The sequence below is a fragment of the Danio aesculapii genome, chromosome 11 (genome assembly GCF_903798145.1).
Source record: "Danio aesculapii chromosome 11, fDanAes4.1, whole genome shotgun sequence".
Lineage (NCBI taxonomy): Eukaryota > Metazoa > Chordata > Actinopteri > Cypriniformes > Danionidae > Danio > Danio aesculapii.
The window spans coordinates 3838090-3864283 of NC_079445.1; the positions used below are offsets into that span (position 1 = coordinate 3838090).

The 26194-nt window shown below is 40.9% G+C and overlaps 1 protein-coding gene across 1 annotated transcript; it reads right to left on the bottom strand.

The window, feature by feature from the left end:
- On the bottom strand, positions 1-26194 carry itih3a.2 (inter-alpha-trypsin inhibitor heavy chain 3a, tandem duplicate 2). Its single transcript, XM_056468351.1, has 22 exons — positions 26024-26194; positions 22978-23132; positions 22796-22900; positions 22133-22295; positions 21537-21647; positions 20831-20959; positions 18771-18887; positions 18527-18695; positions 15859-15975; positions 15161-15342; positions 14906-15091; positions 13625-13764; positions 13443-13536; positions 8175-8235; positions 6840-6872; positions 6654-6725; positions 5450-5491; positions 5242-5355; positions 2888-3089; positions 2561-2733; positions 420-531; positions 1-333 (listed from the first exon to the last, which is right to left on the bottom strand). The coding sequence occupies exons 1-22, from the start codon at positions 26126-26128 to the stop codon at positions 195-197; spliced, it is 2721 nt and encodes a 906-aa protein (XP_056324326.1). The 5' UTR covers positions 26129-26194; the 3' UTR covers positions 1-194.

Genomic DNA, 26194 nt, shown 5'->3' on the forward strand with positions numbered 1-26194 from the left:
TGTTTGTATAGGGGGTTTATTTCGTAGCTACTGAATGGGTTGAAATACTATCATAAACAGCTTTGTAATAGAGCTTTGTCAGATACTGCAATACATCCAAACAACAACCATCACATATTACATACTTAAGACTACATAAAAGCTAAGACTTAATTACTCTATTGTGCAAAGGTCAGTTAAGTAACAGATGTTGTTTATATTGTCTTGAAGAGTCCAGAGACGATGTAGTCCGTGTGAACTCCATCAATGAGTCCAGTGCCATTATTGTGAATGAACCAGCAGGGCACGTCGTCTCCATTCTTTACATCCTGTCTGAAGTCTCTCTTCCAGCCCCTGGAGCAACGGAAGTATGTGGACATATGCATGAATATTATTTCGATACTCAAGTGTAAATTCATATTTATGTTCATTTCATTCACCTGGTAACTGTGAGCTTGTTTCTTTTCACAAACATAACGGCATCTTGTTTATCAGCGTCCTTTCCTGGAAATAAGTCACTGACCTCAAAGTTTACACCCTGGTAGAATTGACCTGCAGTAAAATTAGACAACAAATAAAGCTGTTGGTAACTTCAGGATTAGAGTAAATGAACTGCTCAAAGTGGAAGTGCAGTGAGGTTGAAAGCTTGACTCAAATACTGATCAATCATGAACATTTTCCCTACTTTTACATTACCTTTGCGGTCATCTTACGCTCAAAATTCATTTTTAAAAACAAGAGTTGTGTCAGTTAAAGATAGAACGATTTACTTAATTCATGAGTCGATTTGTTTCACAATACCAATCTTACGATTTTCAATATTTTGCACATTTCTTTGAAAATAAAATACATTTTGTTAGATAAAACTACATTCAGTTTTAAATCAAATTCCAAATCAAATAAAAAAATTAAGTATATTAAATGTAAACAAATTCAGTCTTGTATGTGATTTCTTGTCATTTTTAAAAGATTCTTCTTGAATTCTTTCTTGATTTTTTTTTTTTTATTGATTTTTTTTTTGTGAATCATCAGCATATCCACATTTTTCTGGCATAAGCTGAGGTCTCTGCACATTACATTTACAGTGCAGATGACAAAAAAACCCTTTCAACTCTTTTATTTCAACTTGAGAGATTGGGGTTGGGTAGCGTTTGGGGTTATTTCGATACCGTTGCTAAATCGATACTTTTAAAACGGTACTGGTGCCTGAACCGATACTTTTGAGCCAAAGAATTATGGTAGATGACGCTTGAAAAGTCTTTTATTTGACAAAAAAAAATTCATTTTAATTGAACAATATAATTAAAGTTTAAAGTAAACATCATTTCATATTTTATATATTTAAAGTGCATTAATATATTTCTTTTGATCATTTGTTTGTTAGCAGGAATTTAGGATTTGCATTATCTGATTAACATTAGGTTAGCTTAATACTAACATGAGGAAAGGCTGTCATCAAAATCAGTGAACATCTTTCTTTCTAGGGTGGGGGCTTGTTACTACGTTTACATGGACATCAGTTAGCTAATAATTTGCATTAATCTGAATAAGACAATAATAGGATTAAGGTGTTTACATGAGCTGCTTTTTAAAAAATGTTGCTTTCATGATCCCGTTTTACATGTTATAGCGCATAGATCGATAGCGTCATTAAAGCTATCCACATTTCCTCCAGAGTTTTATATAATTTCGGGTGTTTGAAACTGCACTTTCATTCAGGAACATATTGTTCATGTCCCGTGACAAACTGAGGCATTGTCAGGTAAATGTGTCCATGTAAACGTAGTCACAAGCCCCCACCCTAGAAAAAAACCCCTCAGTTTACCTGACAATTTACCTTACTACCTAGTAAAATCGCAGTATTGGTGTCCATGTAAACGTCCTCAGTGAAAGTGCCAGATGATATCGCAAGCTGTCAAAGATGTATTCCTCTGCCTTTGTTAATATGTGCCACCAAATGTTTCATTAAGTTTGATGTGTATGCAGGACCTGAAGTTTGTATTTACCACGTCTCCCTTCTCATTCGGTCGAATCCCGAAATACTGCCAAACTGCAGAAGTTGTGTTCTTTTTCGAGATCAGGGCACTTTACTATGCCACTCGCCATCTTACCTCACCTCTTTCTCTCTCTTCCACACGGTCCCATTATGGCAATCATACATATGCATTTAGGCATTAAATAAATCATATTTAATATTTAATACTTGTCTCCTATATAAGTACATTGCTTTTTTATGACGGTATAACGGTATTGAAACTTATACCGTTGCTATTTTTAGATCCAGCGGTATACCATATTACCGTATTACCGCCCAAGCCTAATAGGTGCCCAAACCTAGTCGTCACCATACTTATCGTCACTAATTTAGGACATACATAATTTGAATTGTTTTTCAACCCGCTCTCAGTGAATTGTTACATCTCAATGTAGTTCAAAATAAACTATAACTAATTAATATTAGTATAAATATAAAAAATAAAACAACAATATTGGCTACGTTCCATCACAAAACATGAGAATGTGCCTATATTAGCAAATAATCATATATGTATGCAAAACAATCTACACAGAACGATTTTACCAAGAAGGCCATGGACATCGTGTGAAAGTTGGTGACTGTCCAAGGTGTAAAACCCAAGGTAGTCTTGATGATATGGATGTTGCTGCCATATTTTGTGCAGGATAATAAGAAACTTGACTGAGTTCCTTAGGGTCACTGTTAAACTTCGATCTTTGATCACCTGCAGGTCCATACTGGGAAAAAAATTAAGGATTTAGCTCAAATGTTGCTTCTCTTGGAAGAGTAGTTCATTCGAAAACTACAATCCTGTTATTATTTTGTATCAAACTTATATTTTATATTTCAAAACTATCTCTTTAAGCACTGTCTAATATAACTGGCACATACTTGAGTCTTTTTATTGTCCTCTTGTTCGTCCAGGAGAATTTAGTCTGTTTTCCTCCTTCAGACAGCCAAATCTCCTTTGTGCTCACCATCAGTCTGATACCCAATTTCTCATCAGCAATCCCAAAGCGGTCAAAATAAGTGTGCAACTTGCTCCCTGGGATGATCTTCTTATCTCCGATGATCTGGCCGTTCACCATGATGCCTGCATATGTATCATAAATAACAGATAAGAAAAAGAAAACGGTGTCAGAATTAATTGCTTCTTTGATGCGGATGATTCGGTATCCGTTCATTAATAAATCATAACCGGTTATTACGTGCTGACATCATTTATTTAATATTGACTATGTTGCGGTAGCTTACAATGGCGAGGGAGGTGAGCACGAGTAATTAAAATGCTTCAACTTCCTAAAAAGCAGACAAATGTGCACAATTCACTACTTATAAGTTTGCTGGGACAGTCTTTCGCTGACACTAATGGCACAGCAGAGAAACCCAGGAGTCTCTATTTCATTGGGGAGGAAATTAAAGTTCCATTTATGCTTCTCTCTCTCTCTCTCTCTCTCTCTCTCTCTCTCTCTCTCTCTCTTACTGTTGACCTTTGATTAGAGTTTAGTTTCTCTGCCGATATTTTCTTTCCACTATCTTCGATCTACGCTAGGCCATGATCAATCATTTGTGTGTGTTTTTTTTTTTTTAGTTATTACTTAATTAGCCTAATTGGGTGGAAAGCTATGCCATAATTAGAAATATTATATGAATATTTTAGCAAAGTCAGTCTAAGCAAGATGTGTGGGTCGACAAAGTTGCACAATTCACAACGCTCCACCTCGTGGAACAGCATCTCCTCCACTGGAACACATTCACATTGCACATGCAAGCAGAGCTAAAGCAGCATGTGTGCAACGTCAAAGTCAGCTTTATTGTCAATGAAACACATGTACATGACATATAGAGAATCAAAATTACGTTACTCTCAGACCCTAGGTGCCTATAACATATAATATTAATACAATAAGAAGAGTTTTTAGAAAGAATTTACAATAAATACAATTATACATAAAATGTAGTCTAAAAATATACTTAAAGAATAAAAAATGGTAAACAACATGTATATAGAGCAGAAATAGAGCATAAAAATCAGTGGATCTTATCAATGCATTTATTGGGTAAAATTGGTACTTTTTACTGCCATTCAATGTGATTTTGGTTATTATCAAACACTTTGAGTGTGAGCAGCGGCAAAAATAGACCCAGTGACGAAATAATCGCAGCACTGCTGCTTCAGCTCTGCTCACGCTCCGCACTGATGCGCTGCTTCGGCATGCGGTATGAAAGCTATAATCTGTTAACATGTTAAAACATGGACACTGAAAAAACACATGCTGCTCATGCTCTGCTCGCGCGTGTGGTGTGAAAGAGGTGATAGCAAAAAAAAATGGGGACTTCCACGATGAACAGACACATGAAGCAAGCTTGCCATGATAGAAAAGATGATAGTCAGCCTTTAATGTCCTCTTTTTTAACGATCCATTCTGAATAAACTAACAATGCAGTTTACATGTCCTTGTTGCATTATTCATTAAGATGCTCATTTCTGTAGTTCAAACAACTCAGAATTGTAGTTAAGTACGTCTGTTATAACAGGCCACGTATTAAAAATAGTCGGGTTTAAATCGGGCTCGGGCTCATAATTACAGTTAATGTGTCGTACATGTAATGTAATGTACAGCTAATAAGGCGCACATGCTAGGGTACGGTCAGGTTTAATTTTTTGGGTCTGATCCAGTCTCTACCTTTGACCTGCTGGTTTGTCCGTGAATTAACATTTCCTCTCCTTTCTCAGTGCTAATTATAGTTCCAGACACAAGCATGTCCGCAAAGTAAGTTTTCTCCATAAATGCATGGACATCCTTCAGTGTCTGTCACTGCTCAGTGAACATTGCTGACCATTAGAGTCAATCACAGGCATTTCTGTTGAACACGTGAACACAGTGGCCAATTATAGATGTTTAAGAACTCACTTGACAGGGCTCAAAGCAAGTGGGGTTATTGTTTACTTTAAGTTATTTGTGGTGGCACGGTTGCTCAGTGGTTAGCACTGTTGCCTCACAGCAAGAAGGCTGCTGGTTCGAGTCCCGGCTGGGGCAGTTGGCATTTCTGTGTGGAGTTTGCATGTTCTGCTCATATTTGCGTGGGTTTCCTTTAGGTGCTCCGGTTTCCCCCGCAGTCCACAGACATGCGCATTCAGCTCATTATAAATAAGTTTGAACAAACAGCAAAAATATTTCACAATATAGTCACTCTTATGCACATCTAAGTAGACGTTTCTTTGTTTTGTTGCAGTGAATCACCTGTAAGCGGGTCTCTAACCAGGTTGAAGATGGTACCAGGTTTGTCATCGATGTTGAAGCACAGAGCATCGTTCTGATCTGGCAGCTCAATGATGAAATGTGGATCTCCATCAACTGCGAAATCCAGAGATTAACAGACAAACAGTTGCAGGTAAGAGTTTTTTCTTTACTCTTCAGATTAATCCAAACTATGAACTGCGCTTCTTACCTAAATATGAAGGAGTCAACATTCTTTTGGAAGCAGTGCCACCTTCATAGGTGTAGTTGTGAGAGAGAGAAATAGACACAAAGTTTTAATTCATTCAAGAATTTTGCATAATTCAGCGTATAGTAGCACAATTCAAGACAACATTTAATGGTTGCATTGCTCATTTTGTTTTCTCTTACTGCAAAACAATTGTATTGTATAGAATCCATTGACTTTTGCAATCTAGAGGTGTACAGGTGTACAGTCCACAAGGAAACAAGGTAGGTTTACAAGGTAGGTTAGTAAGCTGGTGCACCAAATATTTTCTAGGGAGAACTTTAACTTCTAATAGTGGTTAGCACTGTTGCCTCACAGCAGTAATGTCACTGGTTCTAGTCCTTACCAAGCCAGTCGACATTTCTGTGCAGAGATTACATGTTCTCCCTGTGCTTGCATGGGTTTCCGGCAGTTTTCCCGGTTTCCTCCCATCGTCCAAAAACAGGCGATTTAAGTTAATTGAGTAATCTAAATCAGCACCATAGTAAGTAGTTATTTCTTAATAGCAATCCCTAATTGTTCATTAGCTACAAACAGCAAGGAAGAAGTTCTCGAGATCTACCTGAGCTCAAACTCCCCTCTTGCCCTGCAAACGGGAGGGAGCCCCAGACTCAAGGATCTTATGAACTCATGACTCTCTCCTGGCACAGCCTGCCAAACTCGCTTTATAATCAATCATCAGCTAAGTGTGAACTCTTGAAGTTAATCTTAAGGTGAATTATTATTCCAATTAAAAACAAATATTTGTTTTGGTAAATCGGCAATAAAAGTCTTACTATTTGCTTCCACTTTTGAAATGGCAATGGAATGATGCACAAAAAGAAAGCCCCGCCCCCTACTCGATATTCAGTTTTAGTTGAAAGTACATCAGGGTACTGTAATAAAAGTCTCAGCAACTACACACACTCACTCTATCTCTCTAGAAATTCTCCTATTTCCCGAATTACAAGTCATGAAGCACCATCAGTGGAATACTGAAAAATGTCTTGCAGACTTTTTGTAAGATGTCAAATTGATATTGTTTATTTCAAAGCACATTGAGGAATAAACTACAAATGCTTAAAAAAAGACCATTTTTGTCTGTGAAAAGCTTTGCAATTGTCATCATACCTTTTTAATTGGGTTCAAGCTTCACACCACAAAAAAAAAAAATGATATAACTTATTACCTAAAAGTGGCCTTTGAAAATATTGTCTGAGATGTTGAGAAGTGCCAGTCAGCTGAGGTGGAGCTCCTACATCTTCAAGGGTTAGTAGAGAGATGGACAGAGAGTGTTCATTGCACAATTGCGTTTACATTATTCAGTTTGTAGTAGTAGAAGATAAGACACAATGAAGACTGAATGAATATATACTCATGCCAACTTGTGTTATGTCCTCACGCTGCTCTGTGGATAAAAAAATGAACAGATTTAATAAATAACTTAAGCATCTGTTTTGTTCCAGAGAGTTAAAAAAAATATATAGCTAGCATATAGCAGCTGATATTTCACAGATTCCCGAATCTCTTCCAGTTCAGTGCTGGATTTGGCTGAAAACTCCTCAAAGAAGGAGCAGCTCCAACCATAATAGATGAAGCTGTTGATTGTGAGCCACAACCTGTAATTATATTTATTTGTAAAAATTGATCTATCACATGCGTAGTTTTTAGCGTTAATGGTATGTTGTAGCAAGGATGTAAACAACTGGAAATGCTGTTTGCGCTGCAGTGTCTCTCTATGCGGCTTCATTAACTGCATTCTACGTCTCAGATAATGAACTCGCAAAGATATGTGAACATTTCATATTACTTACACATGCTTATTCCGAATATATGTGAAAGACACTTGTCAGATTTTATTTTAGAGAGCAGGCATGAGGTTCAGCTGTGTCCTCTTTATTTTCTGTTTGATTCAAGCTCATATACGGCTAACAGCTACTCTGACTGACAGTATTTACACAACGGCAAAGCGCGTGCTATTAGAGGCATGACGCTTTTCCTGGTGACGTGGAGCCGATCTGCAAATCACAGCACATTAAGTTAGCTGACCAATCAGAGCCTCTTGAGGGTGGGCTTTTGGAGGAACTAGGAAATATGACAGTGGTTTTCATGTTAGCTGAGTAGCAGTATATAATCAAAGTATGATGTATGATATATTTTTTACAAATGAAGCATGAGCACACATTGCTTTGCATTTTATAAACACAACCGAGCCTTAAAAATACACTCTGGACCACCCCTTTAATGTTATTTGTAATTAATAAACGTTCTAAAAACGTTAGCAAAAAACATTGTGTTGTTGGGGGAATGTTTAAAACGTTAGCATTAAAAACGTTACTATTAAGTTATGTAGGATAAAAACTTTATCATTGTGTTTTTGTTGGAACATTTAAAAAACGTTTTAAATAACGTTATTTAAATAATAATATAACAAGAGAATGACATGTTCTAAAATGTTTTTAATAATATTTTTATAATCAAACAATAATGTTAATAAAAGGTCTAAAAAAACGGGATGTTCTTATTACGTTTAAAGAAAATGTTTTTATAACTTAATGGAAACATTCCGGGAACGTTTTTATAATGTAAACATTTTTAGCTGGATATCTTAAAATTAAACAGCAGATACACATTTGCAACAGCAAGAAAGATGGCAGAATATTTATTCTTGGACGGACTCTACCTTTGAAGTTTAAAAGAAGTCTTATACCTTCAGTCAGCTTGTCGGCGACGAGTGTTTCTTCATCTTCAGCTTGTGGTTTGGTGACCACCATGGTGTCACGGATTGGTCAGGCTCTCACGATCCCCACTCACGAAGATCACCATCACCTGACTTCTAATGAGCACACAGCTGCATCACATTCACGAGCACCAGATAAAAGCACAGCACTCCAGTCGCTCATTGTCCGGGCTCGTCTCGACGAAAGCGGACAACTGAGCGACCACTCAGCGTAGGCATCCTCAGCTAAAACAAACGCTTTACTTACCTGTTCTCTTTGTATTCCTCCTAGTCTTCCTGGTCCACCCGAATCGTCCTGTCTTCCAGTCCTTCCAAGTCTGTGTCATCCTCTGTCAGCTGTATCTGGTGTGTGCTGTCCATCCTCGTGTATTCCTGTTACCCAGCCACGGAGGAAAAGACCCCAACATCATTCCTGATCCTCCTGGCTATCCTTCATGTGCTCCTTGTTGTCATTTAATAAACACCCTAACGTTTCCTTACCTCTGTCTCCTGTCCGCTTCATAACAGAAGCCCGGACCAATAACGACGACAACATGAGCACCCCCGATCACTTTCAAGAGCTGGTGGACCAGTTGAAGCGGATTCTACAGCCACCAGCTCCACTTTCCAACGCACCACCAGCACCGAGCACTTCCGCCTCCACAGTTTCTTCTTCGGCCCTTCCTTCCAGTCCCATGGCCCGACCAGCGCCCTACTCAGGCGGAGCGGGGGAGTGCAATGGTTTTCTGTTACAATGTTCCCTCATATTCGAAATGCAACCTTCTCTATATCCCACAGATAAGTCAAAGATCGCCTACATCGTATCACTACTCTCTGGGCCTGCACTTAAATGGGCTGAGACGATCTGGAACCAAGCCGGGCCGGTCATGAATTCCATCACTACCTTCACGGAGTATTTCAAAGAGGTGTTTGGACGTTCTGATGGGGAAGTAGCCGCTGGAGAGCAGCTGTATCATCTAAAGCAAGGTACTCTATCTACACAGGAATATGCTCTCCGGTTTCGCACTCTAGCAGCTGCAAGTGGATGGAATGAGAGATCGTTGTTGACCACGTACCGGCTCGGCTTGGAACCCACTCTCCGAATCCAGCTGGCCACATTAGATGATACTATGGGTCTGGAGAGATTCATCCAACATTCTCTCCGATGTTCCGATCGTCTCCGTTCCTATCAACAGGACACCATCACCCCCTCGTCTGCACTCCTCCAATCGCCTGAGTCAACAGCCTCTCCAGAACCAGAACCCATGATAATAGAGTCTGGAAGACTGACATCAGCGGAACGACAGAGGAGGCTGACCCGGGGTCTGTGTCTATACTGCGGTGTCAGTGGACACACCCGTATGGAGTGTCCCCTTCGTCCCATTCGGACTTCAGTGAGTGTATTCAGTACGAATATTGAACAATGTAAACCACTTACTACCACCGTACAAATAACTACTGCCTCTATTTCTCTCCTTGTCACAGCCCTCATCGACTCCGGGTCAGCAGGGAACTTCATCTCCCAATCCCTCTGTCGTCAACTCCACCTACGTACTGAGGCGTCCTCGCATATATACCAGATACAACCGATAACCCAGTGCACTCGATCTTCGACCCGTATCCATCGACAATGCGAAGACATCCTTCTTCAAGTGGGGTTGTTACATCAAGAGAGGATTCAATTTCTGGTTCTGGAGGGTGCAAATATGGACATCATTCTAGGGCGCCCGTGGCTGGTGAAGCACGATCCCATCATCTCTTGGGGCACAGGAGAGATAAAGAAATGGGGATCTGGATGTACACCTACCTGTTTTCCAAATCTCCCTCTTCAAGGTCGGAACCCCATTTCTTTGTTTACAACATCGGTCGAGAGTCCTCCTGAGAAGCAGTCTATCCACATTCCTAAGGAGTACAGCTCCTTTCATGATGTCTTCTGCCCCAAGAGAGCTTCCCAGCTACCGCCGCATCGGCCATGGGACTGCGCGATCGACCTAGTTCCAGATGCCCAGTTGCCAAGAGGTAGGATCTACCCGCTCTCGCTTCCAGAGAATCAGGCAATGGAAGATTACATAAGGGAGGCTCTGAGTCAGGGGTACATACGTCACTCAAAATCACCAGCCGCCTCAAGCTTCTTCTTTGTGGCCAAGAAGGACGGAGGGCTGCGTCCATGCATCGACTACAGGGTCCTAAATAACGGTACAGTAAAATACCGATATCCCCTTCCTCTGGTACCAGCCGCTTTGGAACAGCTCCGAGAAGCTAAAGTCTTCACTAAATTGGACCTCCGCAGCGCGTATAATCTGATAAGAATACGTGAGGGGGACCAATGGAAGACAGCATTCGTGACCCCTACTGGCCACTATGAATATGAGGTCATGCCTTACGGTCTGGTCAACGCCCCCTCCGTATTCCAAAACTTCATTCATGAAGTCCTCCGGGAGTTTCTTCACCACTTTGTAATAGTGTACATAGATGACATCCTCATTTACTCCCGGAGTGAGGCCGAACATCGCCAACACGTTGCGGAGGTCCTACACACATTGAGAGAACATCACCTCTACCTCAAAGCGGAGAAATGCTCATTCCACCAGAAGTCGATTCATTTCTTGGGATACATCATTGACCAAACCGGTATACGTATGGATGGGAAGAAAATTGAGGCTGTTCTATCCTGGTCAGAACCCACTTCCATTAAGGAGCTCCAGAGGTTTCTTGGGTTTGCTAACTTTTATAGACGGTTTATCAAGGACTACAGCAGGATTACATCACCTCTCACTAATCTCCTCAAGGGTAAACCCAAAGGACTGGAGTGGACCAAAGAAGCAGCCGCAGCCTTCCGCCTTCTTAAGAAGGAGTTCACAAGGGCCCCACTCCTGACTCATCCTGACCCAAATCTTCCTTTCGTGGTGGAAGTGGACGCATCCACCACCGGCGTCGGGGCAGTATTATCCCAACATCATGATACACCGCCCCGACTGCATCCCTGTGCCTATTTCTCTCGGAAGTTGAGCCCGGCGGAGCAGAATTACAGCATAGGAGACAGGGAGCTTCTAGCAATCAAGCTAGCCTTGGAGGAGTGGCGTCACTGGTTGGAGGGAGCCAAACATCCGTTCCAGGTGATCACAGATCACAAAAACCTCCAATATATCAAAGAGGCCAAGAGACTATGTCCACGTCAAGCCAGATGGTCACTTTTCTTCTCACGTTTTGATTTCTCCATTTCCTATCGTCCAGGACCCAAGAATCTAAGAGCAGACGCTCTCTCTCGTTTACACGAGCATCACGATCATGAAGAACTCCCAACGAAGATTCTTCCCGAACACATCTCCATTTGTCCGATCACCTGGAACGCTCCTCCAGTCGTTGCCACTCCGGAAGCCCCTGCTCCGCCGGGATGCCCTCCTCATCGGCAGTTCATACCACCTGAACACCGGGTAGATCTGATCCACTCCTTACATACCTCGCTAGGCACTGGACATCCAGGGATCAACAATACTCTCTCGCTAGTATCCCAACGATTCTGGTGGCCAAACATGGCAAGGGATGTGAGGCAATATGTTCAGGGCTGTAAGGACTGTGCCCAATCCAAGAGCCCACGTCATCTACCCGCTGGAAAGCTCCATCCCTTGCCGATTCCGAACCGTCCCTGGTCACACCTAGGAGTGGACTTTATCACTGACCTCCCCTCGTCAGAAGGTAATACCTGTATTCTAGTCATCGTAGATAGATTCTCAAAGTTTGTCAAACTAATCCCTCTGAAAGGTCTTCCCACAGCCTTTGAAACAGCCGACAATATCTTTAATCAAGTCTTCAGGTCATTTGGTATTCCAGAAGATATTGTGTCGGACAGAGGTCCACAGTTCATCTCACGTCTATGGAAAGCCTTCTTCAAGCTCCTAGGTGTGGCCGTCAGCCTCTCTTCTGGATATCATCCCCAAACCAACGGGCAGACAGAGAGGAAGATTCAGGAGGTGGGACGGTTCCTGAGGACCTTCTGCAGTGGTCACCAGAGCTCCTGGAGCCAGTATTTGGGCTGGGCAGAATATGCCCAAAATTCACTGCGGCAACCCTCCACCGGACTCACGCCATTCCAGTGCGTCCTGGGCTTCCAACCACCGCTCTTTCCCTGGGATGGCGAACCATCTGATGTCCCCGCAGTGGATCACTGGTTCCGGGAGAGCGAGAGAGTCTGGGACGAGGCTCATCAACATCTGCAGAGGGCAGTCCGTCGAAGCAAGGTAACCGCCGATAGAAGAAGGTCTGAAGAACCCAGATACACACCCGGACAAAAGGTGTGGCTATCCACCCGGGACATACGCATGCGACTGCCCTCTCGCAAGTTAAGTCCCCGATTTGTTGGTCCCTTCACCATCGTGGAACAGGTTAACCCCGTCACCTACAAACTACAATTACCCTCTCACTACCGTATTCACCCTACATTCCACGTATCACTCCTGAAACCCTATCACGATCCTGTTCTTCCCTCCACAGAGCCTGACCACGAAGAGGAACCCCCTCCTCCACTGCTCCTAGAAGAAGGAGCCGTCTACGCAGTGAAGGAGATCTTGCGTTCCCGACGTCGTGGTGGCCAGTTGGAGTACCTGGTGGACTGGGAAGGGTACGGCCCCGAAGAAAGGACATGGGTTCCCAGAGCTGATATTCTCGATCCTAGTCTCATGGTGGAGTTTCATGAGAGCCACCCTGAGTTCCCAGCGCCTAGAGGCAGAGGGAGACCACCACGGCGTCGGAGGTGTCGGCCCTCAGGAGCGGGCCCTGGGGAGGGGGGTACTGTCACGGATTGGTCAGGCTCTCACGATCCCCACTCACGAAGATCACCATCACCTGACTTCTAATGAGCACACAGCTGCATCACATTCACGAGCACCAGATAAAAGCACAGCACTCCAGTCGCTCATTGTCCGGGCTCGTCTCGACGAAAGCGGACAACTGAGCGACCACTCAGCGTAGGCATCCTCAGCTAAAACAAACGCTTTACTTACCTGTTCTCTTTGTATTCCTCCTAGTCTTCCTGGTCCACCCGAATCGTCCTGTCTTCCAGTCCTTCCAAGTCTGTGTCATCCTCTGTCAGCTGTATCTGGTGTGTGCTGTCCATCCTCGTGTATTCCTGTTACCCAGCCACGGAGGAAAAGACCCCAACATCATTCCTGATCCTCCTGGCTATCCTTCATGTGCTCCTTGTTGTCATTTAATAAACACCCTAACGTTTCCTTACCTCTGTCTCCTGTCCGCTTCATAACACATGGAAGTCAGCGGTGTGACGAAGTTATACCTTAACGAAAGGCTCAGAGCTTCAGCTGTGGTGTTCTCCTTGTCTTCTGGAGAACATTTCTCTCTGTTAACAAATTGAAATTGGAAAAAAGTATTCATTTAGTCATTCTCAGGTAACAGTTGAATTATTTGAGCTCATGCTTCATGCTGACCTTTTATCCAGGAGTTGCTGAATAGTCAAATATGCCCACAGTCGCTCAATGAAATCTCCAAAGATGTACTCCTGCTCCGGGAACACACTGTCCCACTCTTCAGCAATCGCTACACCCTGCATCACAAACTGGTCTTCCAACTGAAATGGGTTATATGGGACTTATGGAATGGTCCATTTAAACTGATTCTCATATAGGAGTTAAAGGTCCTATGAAGTACTTTGAAAGAAGCATTCATATTTGACATAATCTTAACCAAAACATAAGAAGAAGGCGGGACATAGTGTAGCTCCTCCACTTTAAACAAAACAGGCAATAATGTTTGGCAAGTGAGAGTGGTTGAGCTCAAGCGCATCAAACAACACAGGCTCATTGTGAAAACGTAGCCCTGCGGAAGTTTCTGGAGACAGCTAATTACGTAGGCGGAGGTACGTATGGCTGCATTTAATTTCTTTAAACGAATGCTACGGGGCGGTGTGACGCCGCTCCTTTTCGCGCTTACCAGCTGACCGCTTACCTCCGTATAGACGGCATTCCGACTGCAACCAGTATGTCCCGTTAGTGCGCCATGTCCGTCGGCGGATTTGAGATGCCGAGAGGAGTTGACCACAAAGAAGAGGGTTAGAGTCCGGTGAAGAGCGGTTCCATAAATCAGGTAAGACAAAAACAGAATCCAAAATATAAAACAAACAAGTGAATAGCAGGGTGAGGATGTGGTAAAAAAAAAGTCAGACGAGGGCTTTTATTTTTTTGGATTGCTTCAATCGATAAAATTGGTTGGGATTAGGGAAGGGGGAGGGTGGGTCAGCCGATCGTTCGCTCAGTCAGTCGGAAAGTCTGTCCAAAAGTGAGTCGACAGCGGCCTCTGGTGGGTTTACGCAAGAACAGCAGACGCGATGGCACTCGCGAGGGAAATTTGAGATCTCGAAAAGCGTACACGGCGACCTCTGGCGGATTCGCGAAAACAAAAACTGCAGAAAAACGTGCCGCCGGGACATATTTCGCGGTCTCCAGAAACGTCTTTGGAGGTACGTTTTCAGAATGAGTCTGGGTTGGCATCAAATGTGAAGCGTCTTGAAGCGGTCAGGGCATGTCAGATACTAAAGAGCATTTGATTGGTCAGACAATTTGATGAGAAACTGAAGTGTGAGATGACGTGAGCAAAAAAAAAATTATTCATTAGGCATGTGAGAAACTACAAGTTTTACATGTTTATATTGGTTTTATATCATCTACACACAAATTTTGGTGCGCACGAGCTTAACAGTTGGCTTTCCTTACCCCATTTGCAGATACTTCAGTCGGAAATGTATCGATCTCCAGTTCTTGTAGGCGTCCAGCTACCACTATCTCAGAGCCCTTGAAGAATTGTCTAAAGTGGCTTTGTGTCACGTCTGTTACAGCGTGGTCAGGGTAATTGAGATTCACCTCTATGAGAAGTGGAGTAGCCACTTCTTCATAAAAACCCTACAGAGAAGGAAATCATTCAGGATATTACTGAATTAATTCACTGTTTGAAAGTAAGTTCTACTGTACCTGTAGTTGAAGCGCAGCATCTGAGGCCTCGTAGACTCTTCGAGCAAGTCCATCATTCTGCTTAGCCAGCGTATCAAGCAGAATGTAGTCCAGATCATAGCCAAAACCCAAGCAAAAGAGACTCATGCTTCCATTAATAGCATTTCGGACATTTTCTTGGATTTTGGACAGGTCTTGCTCCCCTTAAACACAATATTCAGTGCATATCAATATAATTGAAGATTTGGGCGTTCAAAAGCAGGGGTTTTTAAACGTATTTTTTCAATTATAATTGAATATTTTTAATATCACAAAGCATATTTTGATGATTTTGAGTGATGATTTGGTCTTTGGTCAGGATGTTGATTTCTGTTTAGGGACTGTACAATTGTCAATACAGAAATCAATAAAAAAACATCTACAATCAAAACAGTTGTGTGTGGTATAATATAATAGCTTTAAAATTTACTTCATTTCATTTCTACATGGATATGTGTGATGTAGATATTAGAACAAAAGGTTAAAATAAAAATATTCTGTCAAACAGCATGGAAAAATCAGGGAAACAGTAATAAATTAGTCAGATTTTGACCTCATCCCTGCTGGACTCTAAACGCCCAATAAAGACATTATTATTTGACTTAATATTACTTGATTAGTTTATAATAATTAAATACCTATTAACAGATTTGTATATCAAATGCAAAGTCAATACAAACCAGAACTGGGTTGTCCATCTGTTAGTAAGATTATCATGGACATGTTTGGGAAAGAATCACTTTTTTCTGAGGTAAGCATGTCCACCGCGTACAATATTCCCTTGTTAATGTCAGTCACTAATGAAAAAAAGAGAATGTTTCAGTACAGTGGCATTACTTTGGCATTCAGTGTGTGAAATATATGCAGTAAAGACTTTCCTTAAACCAATTAAATGCACTTTATGGACAAAAGTATCAGGAGACCTTACCATTACACCAACATTGCATTCTAAATATATAGGCATTAATGTTGAGTTGGTTCCTTGTGAAGAATTTGTAAGGTCAGTTACTGATATTAGACAACAAGGATTGGTTTGAAATCTTTGTTCTAGTTTATCACAAACGGATTTGTTATGGTTAAAATCAGGTAAACATTTTGTTCCACACCATTCTCATCCACCCAAATATTTATGTATCCTTCTTTCAGCACTGCTCACTGATGAGCATGTCTCAGCATGTCTGACATACAATTCTAACCAAGAAAGAACTTCTCCAACCAAACAAATCTATAACTTATCCATTCAATTGAACTTCACACACCACATTGTCAGAATGGCCCGATCCTGTTCTTTTAAGATAATTAGACCCTTCCTATCTGAGCATGCTAAACAACTAATTGTCCAGTTTTATTCTGTCCAGACTTGACTATTCCAGGGCTCTCTTGTAGTTCTGTCCAGTCAGTCCTATCCAAACTCTGCAATTGACTCTAAATGCGGCAGCAAGACTGGTATTTAATGAGCCAAAAATAACAAATCCTTAATCTTTTCATGAAATTGGGTTTCCAATAGGTGCTCACATCAAATTCAAAGAACTGAGGTTTGCCTTCAAAATGACCACTGGCTCTGCAACCCTTTATCCAAATTCACTAATTCAGACTTCACTGTATTCTCCAGGTGAAAGGTTTAACGTGGTGCATCCTGAAGATACACAAAATCAAAATGTACATATATGTACATATATATAGTGTATTGACCTTTAAACACTAAAAACCCCTTTCAGTTTACAGCGAAATTAAATTTACAGTAAAAGTATGTTATAAAATTGCATGTACACACAAAACTAGTACATACCTGTTTCCATAGTACATTTATTCTTTGCACAGACTGATTATAGGTGATTATGTCGGTAAGACAAATTTAGATTGGGGAGAATTTTTATTGGTATATTTCAAATTATAAAATATCTCCCATCACTAATTTTTAAGCCCACTAAACACATTTCCATTACTCAAGAGCCCAGTGGTGGAGTGTTTTACATCACTCCATCCCAATCTTGGCATTGTTTTTGGGTGTTTGAAACTCTTCAGCTGTGGAATTAGCACAGTGTTGCCAAATTTTTGGCACAGTGTGCATCAACACATCTTTTTCCACTACTTTTGTCCATATAAGTGTCCCAATTCCATGGCTGCATCGTTTGAAAGTCCACTAAGGTTGAGCCTTAGTGTTGTAAAATTGGAGGGTCTGTGTTGCTCTGTGGTGCTTTGATGCAGTTCATCTTCGAAAGTGGCCTTCAAAGGATGCAGTCTTGGGAGGCAGCTATCATGGTAATGAAATGGAGGCATGTTTTGCCGTGTTACATCGGAACCATGGTTCTATGTGTTCTCAAACCTAGGCTATCACCGTGTAACAAATGGCACACTATGCACTAAAGCACTATGTATTTATGCACTTACACACTCAAGAGCATAGTATATAAATTTAGTGTCATCCCAAGTGGAACACTAACATTATTTTAGTAACCGTAAATTCAAAGTGTTGCTAAATTAGGGAAACAAATCACCAAAGTTCTAAATACAACCCCAAATCAGAAAAAAACTGGGACATATGGCAAACAAAAATAAAAAAGAAAGTGATTTCTGAATTTACTTTGACTTATATTTCATTGCAGATGTGTTATTCATGATTTTTATTTATTTATTTAAAAATTAATAGGTATTTGGTTCTTGCCACACATTCCAAAAAAAAGTTGGGACAGGAGGAGTTTAGGGCTAGTTATCTGATAAATGGGTAAATAATGATGTGATTTGAAACAGGTGATGTCAACAGGTGATTGTAATTATTATTTGGTACAAAAGCAGCATCCAAGAAAGGTCTAGTCCTTTAGGAGCAAAGATGGGCTGATGATCGCCAGTTTGCCAACAATTACCTGAGAAAATGATTGAAATGTTTCTCAAAGAAAGAGAGGAAGACATTTGGATATTTCACCTTCAACAGTGCACAGCATCATTAAAAGATCTAGAGGAATTTCAGTGCGTAAAGGACAAGGGCGCAAGCCTAAATTGAACCACCGTGATCGCTGATCCCTCTGCACTGCATCAATTTTCTGATTTGGGGTTGTAGTACCTTTCATGAGTATAACAGCATTAACCATCGGGTGGTGCCATAATTCCAATCATTTATTTACAATCGAAAATAAATAAACTAATCTAACATCAGTGCCTGATAGCTCCGCCTCTTCCGCTACATAAGCAAAACTGCAAGTGTTGAGTGTGTGAAGTGTCCAACATTCCACACTTCATAAGTGAAAAGAATATTTCAGTGTGAATGCACTACTATTACTATTTATGCATACTATTTAGTGCATAATTATGCGATTTGGGACACACCTTATGATTTTGGTTCATACTTACTAGATCTTGCATTAATAGTCTGGACATATTCTTTTGCTTCTGTCACATTTTCAGGTGTAGCTTTGCTAAGGGATGGTCTCCATGCCTCTATAGCGTCATCAAACATGACCAGCCCAAAGTAATCATCTTCATGCAGTTCACTTAATATTGTCATCAGAGCTTCTCGAGTCTACCAACAGATAAACAGATGATTCATATGCACAAATGTAGTGGAAATGTATGGTAAAACAATTTCTAGACTTACCTGTTTCATCTTCTTTCCCATCATGGAGCCACTTCTGTCTATCACAAATACCACATTCTTAGGCATTTGTGGTAAACCATCGGGGGCAAAAAAGTGTACAAAGTAGCCATTTACTATCTGAAACAGAGAAACATGAGAATAACATCTAAATAAGTCAGTTTTAATAAGTAATTAGTAGGCCCACACGGAATCTGCACCCACTAAAATCAGCAAATTCCCATAGATTTTTTTTACCCCATCAATAAGTCTGTTTACTAATGTAAATGTGTATAAATATATATAAATAATGTGTATAAGTATATATACAACCCAATTCAGAAAAAGTTAGGACAGTAAGTGCAAATAAAAAAAAGAAAGTAGAGATTTCAAAATTTACTTGTATTTCATCGCAAACGATACATTACATTATTTAATGTGTTCCTCATGATTTTTACTGTTTAAAAAATAAATTTCCACAATAAACACGTTTTCTAATTTTTGTTCTTGCAACACATTTAAAAAAAAGTTGGTAAAACATTTACCACTTTGTAATGTTGCCATTTCTTTTCACAACACTTAAAAGATGTTTCAAGAGTTCACACTTAGCTGATGATTAATTATAAGCTTGTTTGGCATGCTGTCCCGGGAGAGAGCCCTGAGCTCGTAAGATCCTCGAGCCTGGGGCTCCCTCCCGTTGCAAGGCGAGAAGGGAGTTTGAGCTCAGGTAGATCTCGAGAACTCCCCCGCTGTAATAACCAATGAACAGCCAGTGATTGCTCTTGAGAGATAACCATTTACTAGGAGCATGTCTATAGTGCCGGTTTGGATTAGTCAATTAACTTATGTTGCATGTTTTTTGGACTGTGGGAGGAAACCGGGAAACCCGGGGGAAACCCACGTGAGCACGGGGAGAAAATGCAAACTCCACACAGAAATGTCTGCTGGTTTGGTAAAGCCTAGAACCAGAGACATTCTTGCTGTGAGGCAACAGTGCTAAGCACTGGGCCACCGTGTCACCCATCTAGGAAGAAGGAGGAGTAGGGGTGGATGGGGGGATTCTTCAAAACGAAGATAGCGGTGGTACGTAACCCAGGGTATTTGAAGTAGCTTAGGAGTCGTCTGATTGGTGCATTGAGAATTGGATAATGCGGATCCAGCCGCTAGCAATCATAAGCACGTGATCCTCTCGAAACTTGTTTATAACTAAACTTCACTTAGGGACTGAAGACGCCAAGTGATGAAGTGTTTCAGATGTCATTTTGTCCCATTCTGCAAACAAGTCTTAAGGTGGGCAACAATACGGTGTCTTCGTTGTCACATTTTGTGCTTCAAATTCCGCCACACATTCTTTATTGGAGACAGGTCGGGACTGCAGGCAGGCCAGTCAAGTGCCTGTATCGTCTTCCGACAGACCCTGGTGCTTTGAAAATGTTGACCCGTTGGACTTGTTGCTGGTAAAAGTCTGAATGATCCTTTTCTTCTTTGGTCCGGAGCACATGGTGTCCATTTCTCCCCAAAATTACCTGAAATACTTATTCATCTGACCCCAGTAGACGTTTCATCTGTGCGATGGCCTCCAAGCCCAGAGATGTTGACGGCACTTCTGGACATAGGGCTTCCTTCTTGGCACAGTATAGTTTTAACTGGCATGTGTGGATGTTACTACTTATTGTGGTACTTGACAAAGGTTTGCCAAAGTAGTCCTTAGCCACTGTGGTGATATCACTTATAGATGAATGAGGATTCTTGATGCAGTGCCGCCTGAGGGATCGGAGATCACGGTAGTTCAGCTTGGTTCCGCTCTTATCCTGAAATTCCTCCAAAATTTTTAGTTACTGTACTCTTAAAATCATTCAATCCACATATTTTTTATTCTTTTTAAAGATTTTTTATATATTTTTATTTTTTACAAACTTCTGTGCAGAAATGGCACAAAATATCAGCAGATTCTGTCTGGCTCTGGTAGTGACTAAGTAATTAAGTGTTATACCTGTAGTAGTATAATTACTAATTAGTAGTATATTAGTAGAATATTACTTTAATAATTAGTAATAAGTACAATTAGTAACTAAGTATTATACCTGTATTTCACCTATATCTTGTCCGTGGTTCACATCATACTTGATGAATAAATCTCCATCGATCAGCGTTGCTTCACAATTGGAGCATTTTTTCTGCTGATCCAGTGTTGGTGAGAAGTACACGTGTGCCTGAGGAGAATCACAAAGCATCGGTGTTATGAGCAAAGCTGTAAAATGTTTACCCTAGTAGTTAAATGCGTTTAACTTTCTTGTCTTTTTATAGGTATAGTTCACTCAGTTTTATTCTGTCATCATTTACTCAACCTTTACTTGTTTTAAACTTCTATGAGTCTCTTCTTTTTTAAACAGAACCTGCAACCATTCCGTCGTACTGTAGTTGTTTTCTGCTATGGACATCAATTGTTACCGGTTTTCAGCTTTATTTAAAACATCTTCTTTTGTGTGTAACAGAAGAAAGTAACCTAAAGATATGAGGGTGAGTAAATAATTAGTACATTTTCATTTTTAGATAAACTGTCCCTTTAATGCTTTTACAAATTCACTGTTTAAAATATGAAGTATCGTCTGGTAAGAAAACTAGTCAATTGAACTAAACTTATCTCAAGATGACATGAGAATTGTGAAAGATTAAAAGAAATAAGGTTGCAGTGGCATAAGATATTAAGTCGTATTTATGAAAACAATCACTGTTCATATACAGTCATGCATTACTTTGATTGTCCCTTCTTAGAATTTTAATTCTAACCTTTTTATCGGTGACTGTTTTTTTTACTAGAGGCAGCAGCTCATTGGTGATGAATGTTCCGTTGACGTCCACAAATGCGATTCCTTTAGGTTCATAGATATCTACCACAATCTGTAGATAAGAGACAAGACGGATGTTACATAGTTGACAATATTTAAACATTCCACTAAAAAAATATCCACATAGCAAAATTTCTCTGGCCCACACAATCAGCTTTTGCTTGGCCGCAGTGAATTACCATACATGGCTTCCAGACAAGGGCCAAACATGAACCAAATCTGGGCCAAGTCTCTGCCAAGTTAATGACTCATCTGGGCCAGAAATTTTGCTGAGTCACGACTGCAATAAAATAAGCCGATTTGAATGTTATCACTTGATTGAATGGACGTAAATCAGTGGTTATCAACATAATATTACATTTTACGTCTGACCCAAATCTTGTGTGCCGCCTTAAAGACGGTGCCACTTCTACCAAACCCAGGCCATGTTTGGCCCACATGCTGTATCCCAGTTCTGGATGAATGCCTGCTGTGCCAGCTTTATGCCAAATCTGGACCAGAATTCTTTGCTACCGGGGTAACCTCAAAATGATGAACCTCAAAGTTCTGAACCAGCTGTTTAGGTCGGACACCTATCATGATCTCATAGCTGCCGAGGCGCCTCTGCAGCAGCTCTTCATAAGTAAGAGTGAATGTGACACTGCTTTGTGCTGCGATGTTGACCGACACCGAGAATTTCTCCATATGCCTTCCCGAAGCCCTGAAAAAGCATAAACAACTCTGATTTTCGATAAACTGAGATTAGCAAACACTAAAGCAAGTTAAAATTTGATTGTGCTTAATTTATTTTTTAAATATTTCTCAAATGATGTTTAACAGATTCAGGAATTTTTCACATTATTTCCTATAATATTTTTTCTTCTGGAGAAAGTCGTATTTGTTTTAATTCGGCTAGAATAAAAGCAGATTTTAATTTTTTAAACCCGACTAAGGTCAATATTATTAGCCCCCTTAAGCAATATTATTTTTCGATTGTCTACTTAACAAACCATTGTTGTACAATGACTTGCCCAATTACACAAACTCTCCTAATTAACCTAATTAAGCCTTTAAATGACACTTTAAGCTGAATACTGGTAACAGAATTTGGGGAAAACAATATACAGGGGGGCTGATAATTCAGTAGGGCTAGCAATTCTGACGTCAACTGTATGTGTACTTAGTCAGCATGCCAGAAATTTGGTGTTGATCTTTACTTACTTAACCAGGCCAGCAGTCTGACCGGATGTCACAGCGCTCTCATACTTCTGCCTGGCCTGCTCTTTTTCCTTCACCTCGCTGACATATATCCTGTTCTCGATCTCTCTGAAAAACAAATGCAGAGTGTTTGCAGTTGCAATTGCAGTATATTAATAACTTGTTTAACCAAAGGAAGGACTAACATGCTAAAATTGGTTATGAAGGCCGTTTTGGGTAAGTCCACCTCAAAGAAGATTTCCTGCGAAGTATTGGCTGTGTTCAGGGCTCTGCTGGTCATGACGGTGTGAGCAAAACGAGATGCAACCTTGCAGTCCACTCGCATGCTTTGCAGTTCAATCTGATAAAGAGAGATAGAGAAAGAGAGTTCACTGTACATATTTTCAGTATTTAACTATATATTCAAAGTACAACTGAAATCAAAACTAACCATATTGATTTTGTTAGCTCACATTGCTAGTTTTGTGGTGAACAATTCATCTTTGCATGTCATTAAGAGAAGAAAACAATTGTTTGGCCTTGCAATCTGAAATTAAAATCGGAAATGCACTTCCTGTCTGTTTTCAGTAAAAACTTTTATTAGGTCAGTCTGAGGAATTGGGCGTGGCTAACATACTTAACCACGCCCCTCCAGCTGTCACTTTTGACAACAAACAGAAATGGTGAGGAGAAGGAGAAGTCTGTTAGGTTGTAATAACTCTTCCCAATCCCTTTTCCCCATTTGAGAGATTCAAAGAGATTCAAAGGTATATGGCGCCCACCATTTAAGGAATTCAGAGGTGTCTGGCGCCCACCATTTAAGGGATTCAGAGGTGTCTGGTGCCCACCGTTTAAGGGATTCAGAGGTGTCTGGTGCCCGCCTGTCGAGGAATTCAGAGGTGTCTGGTGCCCGCCATTCGAGGGATTTAAAGGTGCCTCCCCACCATTTAAGGGATTCACAGGTGTCTGGCACCCGCCATTCGAGGATTTCAGAGGTGTCTGATGCCTGCCATTCGAGGGATTCAGAGGTGTCTGGCGCCTGCCATTCCAGGGTTACAGAGATGTTTGGCGCCCATCATTCGAGGTATACAGAGGGTTCTGGCGCCCACCATTCGAGGGATTCAGTGGTGTCTGTCAACGTCAATGGCTCTGACGACGGTGACGGTGACTCTGGCAGCTCTGATTCTTGTAGCTCACGAGATGGCACTTCAGGAACTAGAACAATGATAGGAACCATGGCAGGAACATACTTGGGACAGGAAGCCATTTTGTGAGCTGGTGGCAGACTGGCCATAACCATCTTTTGAGTTGGGGATCTGCCATCTTGTGAACTGGCGGCTGAAGGCGGTCATCTTGTGAGCTGGAGAATTGGACGCAGCCATCTTGTGAGCTGGCGGACTGAAGGCGGCCATCTTGTGATTTGGCTATAGTCTAGGCTGGTGAACGGGAAACAGGAGTACGGGAGATGCCAGTTTAATAGTGTTACTGGCAGGGTTGGGCAGCAAGCTCTGTCGCCAGCGGAGGTTTCCTCCAACTCGCCAACGGTGAAGAATGACCCACTGGCCAGCAGAGCCACATCCAGAACTTGCTGGAAAGACCCCCGAGGACCATAAGGAATGAGTGTGGATTTCAATGGTTGATTTAATCCGTGATAAAAAATCAATAAGAATACAGTCCAGGAGAGTGGTTTCGTTAGCAATGTCCAGAAAAGAATTTAAAGACTGATAGTGTAGATCCAAATGCAAGTTTATTAAACAGAGAATGGTCAGGAAAGCAATGGTCAAACCAGGAGTAAGCAGATGTACATTGGAAATCCAGAGTCTTAGTCAAATAAGTTGGCAGATGGTTAGAAGGCAGGCAGCAGGCAGGAATAAACAGATAAACAAGGCGAGGGTCCAAACACAGCAAAGCAAACCAAAGGAATAGTGTTGTAATGTCACAAGTGTAGTGAACAAGACTCAGCAACAGTGTGTGTGTCTGTGCTGCTTAAACGGCCATGAAACCCCCCTTTTTCAGTTCAAGTCTACATCAGAAAATTTTCAAAAAATGCTCAGATGGGTGTGGAGGAGTGGACGTGGCCGACAATGGCGGGGTAAAAGAGTGGAGCGAATTGTTAGTTGGCTCAGTAGGCTCGTCAGTTGGCTAGTAACTGATATTGGTTTATTTTGAGTCATAGGGGGTATCCGGTATGTTAGTACTTACTGAAGACGCAAACTGTTTCACAACAACTCCGTTCAATTTAATTAACTGGGTTGACCGGTTCACTTAGAAGATCTGGTTAAAACAAACGATTCATTCGCTTCATCACCCGTCATTATTACAGTCAGAAACAGAAACAACGGCAGGCCGGAGACTTACATTTTTGCAATGGTTTCTTGTTTTTTTTTAATTCATCGAAGACAAGAAGTGGACTGTTGTTAAGTGTAGATTATGTGTAAGTAAAACTCTTATCAACTGCAGGAAACACAACATCGAAAAAACCCCAAAACAAAACTGGATGCAAAGCACTATACCCGCATCCCACCTTCAGCTATGATTGACATCAGTTCACGTTCTTCAGGTAAAACAATTAATTTGACTAAACTAAAAAAAAACGGTTATTGCTTTTATTTTTGAGGAGGTACTGCCACAGTCTAACGTTACAGTAGAAGCGACAATGTTTTGTAATATAGTACGATTTTTTTCTCTTTTGGGAAATGGTTTACACATTCGTTAAGGCCACGTGAAGCAATTTATTCAATGTATAAAGCGCAAAGATTTAATTTGATTTGCGGATGTTTTTATCGTCTTACTGTTCATTTTGTTATTAAACATTTTAGTTTTTGCCTTAATAAATTATTTCATGTTAGTACTCTCAGGCTTTATTGCAATCTTTATCTCAATGGACAGTGAATTTACTTAACTAGTAACACAAAACATACAAAAGTAGCAAATACATTACTTTACATGCTTTCATCAATCTGTAAGTGCAGCATGTATAGCTCTGGGCTCAGAAATTTTACAAAATTGGGTTTTGAGTAGGATTAGGAATGTAGAATAAGATCATACTTTATAACTAATAATGAACAGTTAATAACTTAATAATAGGCAGGTAATAAAGTAGTGGTTATTAGCATGAATTGTGACCTAAACTAAAGTATTACCTTTTTTTGTTGAAGGAAACAAACAATTGCACTTTTTACCTGTTCTTGAAAAAGATTCCAGAAACTGAAAAGCATGAATGGATTGAAGTACAGAATTGATAAACCATACCTGTCTTGCAAAGTTGTTGCTGTCATCTCTGATAGATTGAGCTTTGGCAATGAGAAACAGACAAAAAAGTGCACACATCCATAGCATGACTTTCACTGCAGACATGGTGAAATCTGGGTCCTGGATGGCTTTAGACTGACTTCAGCTCTGTTGATGTTCTTAAATGTAAGT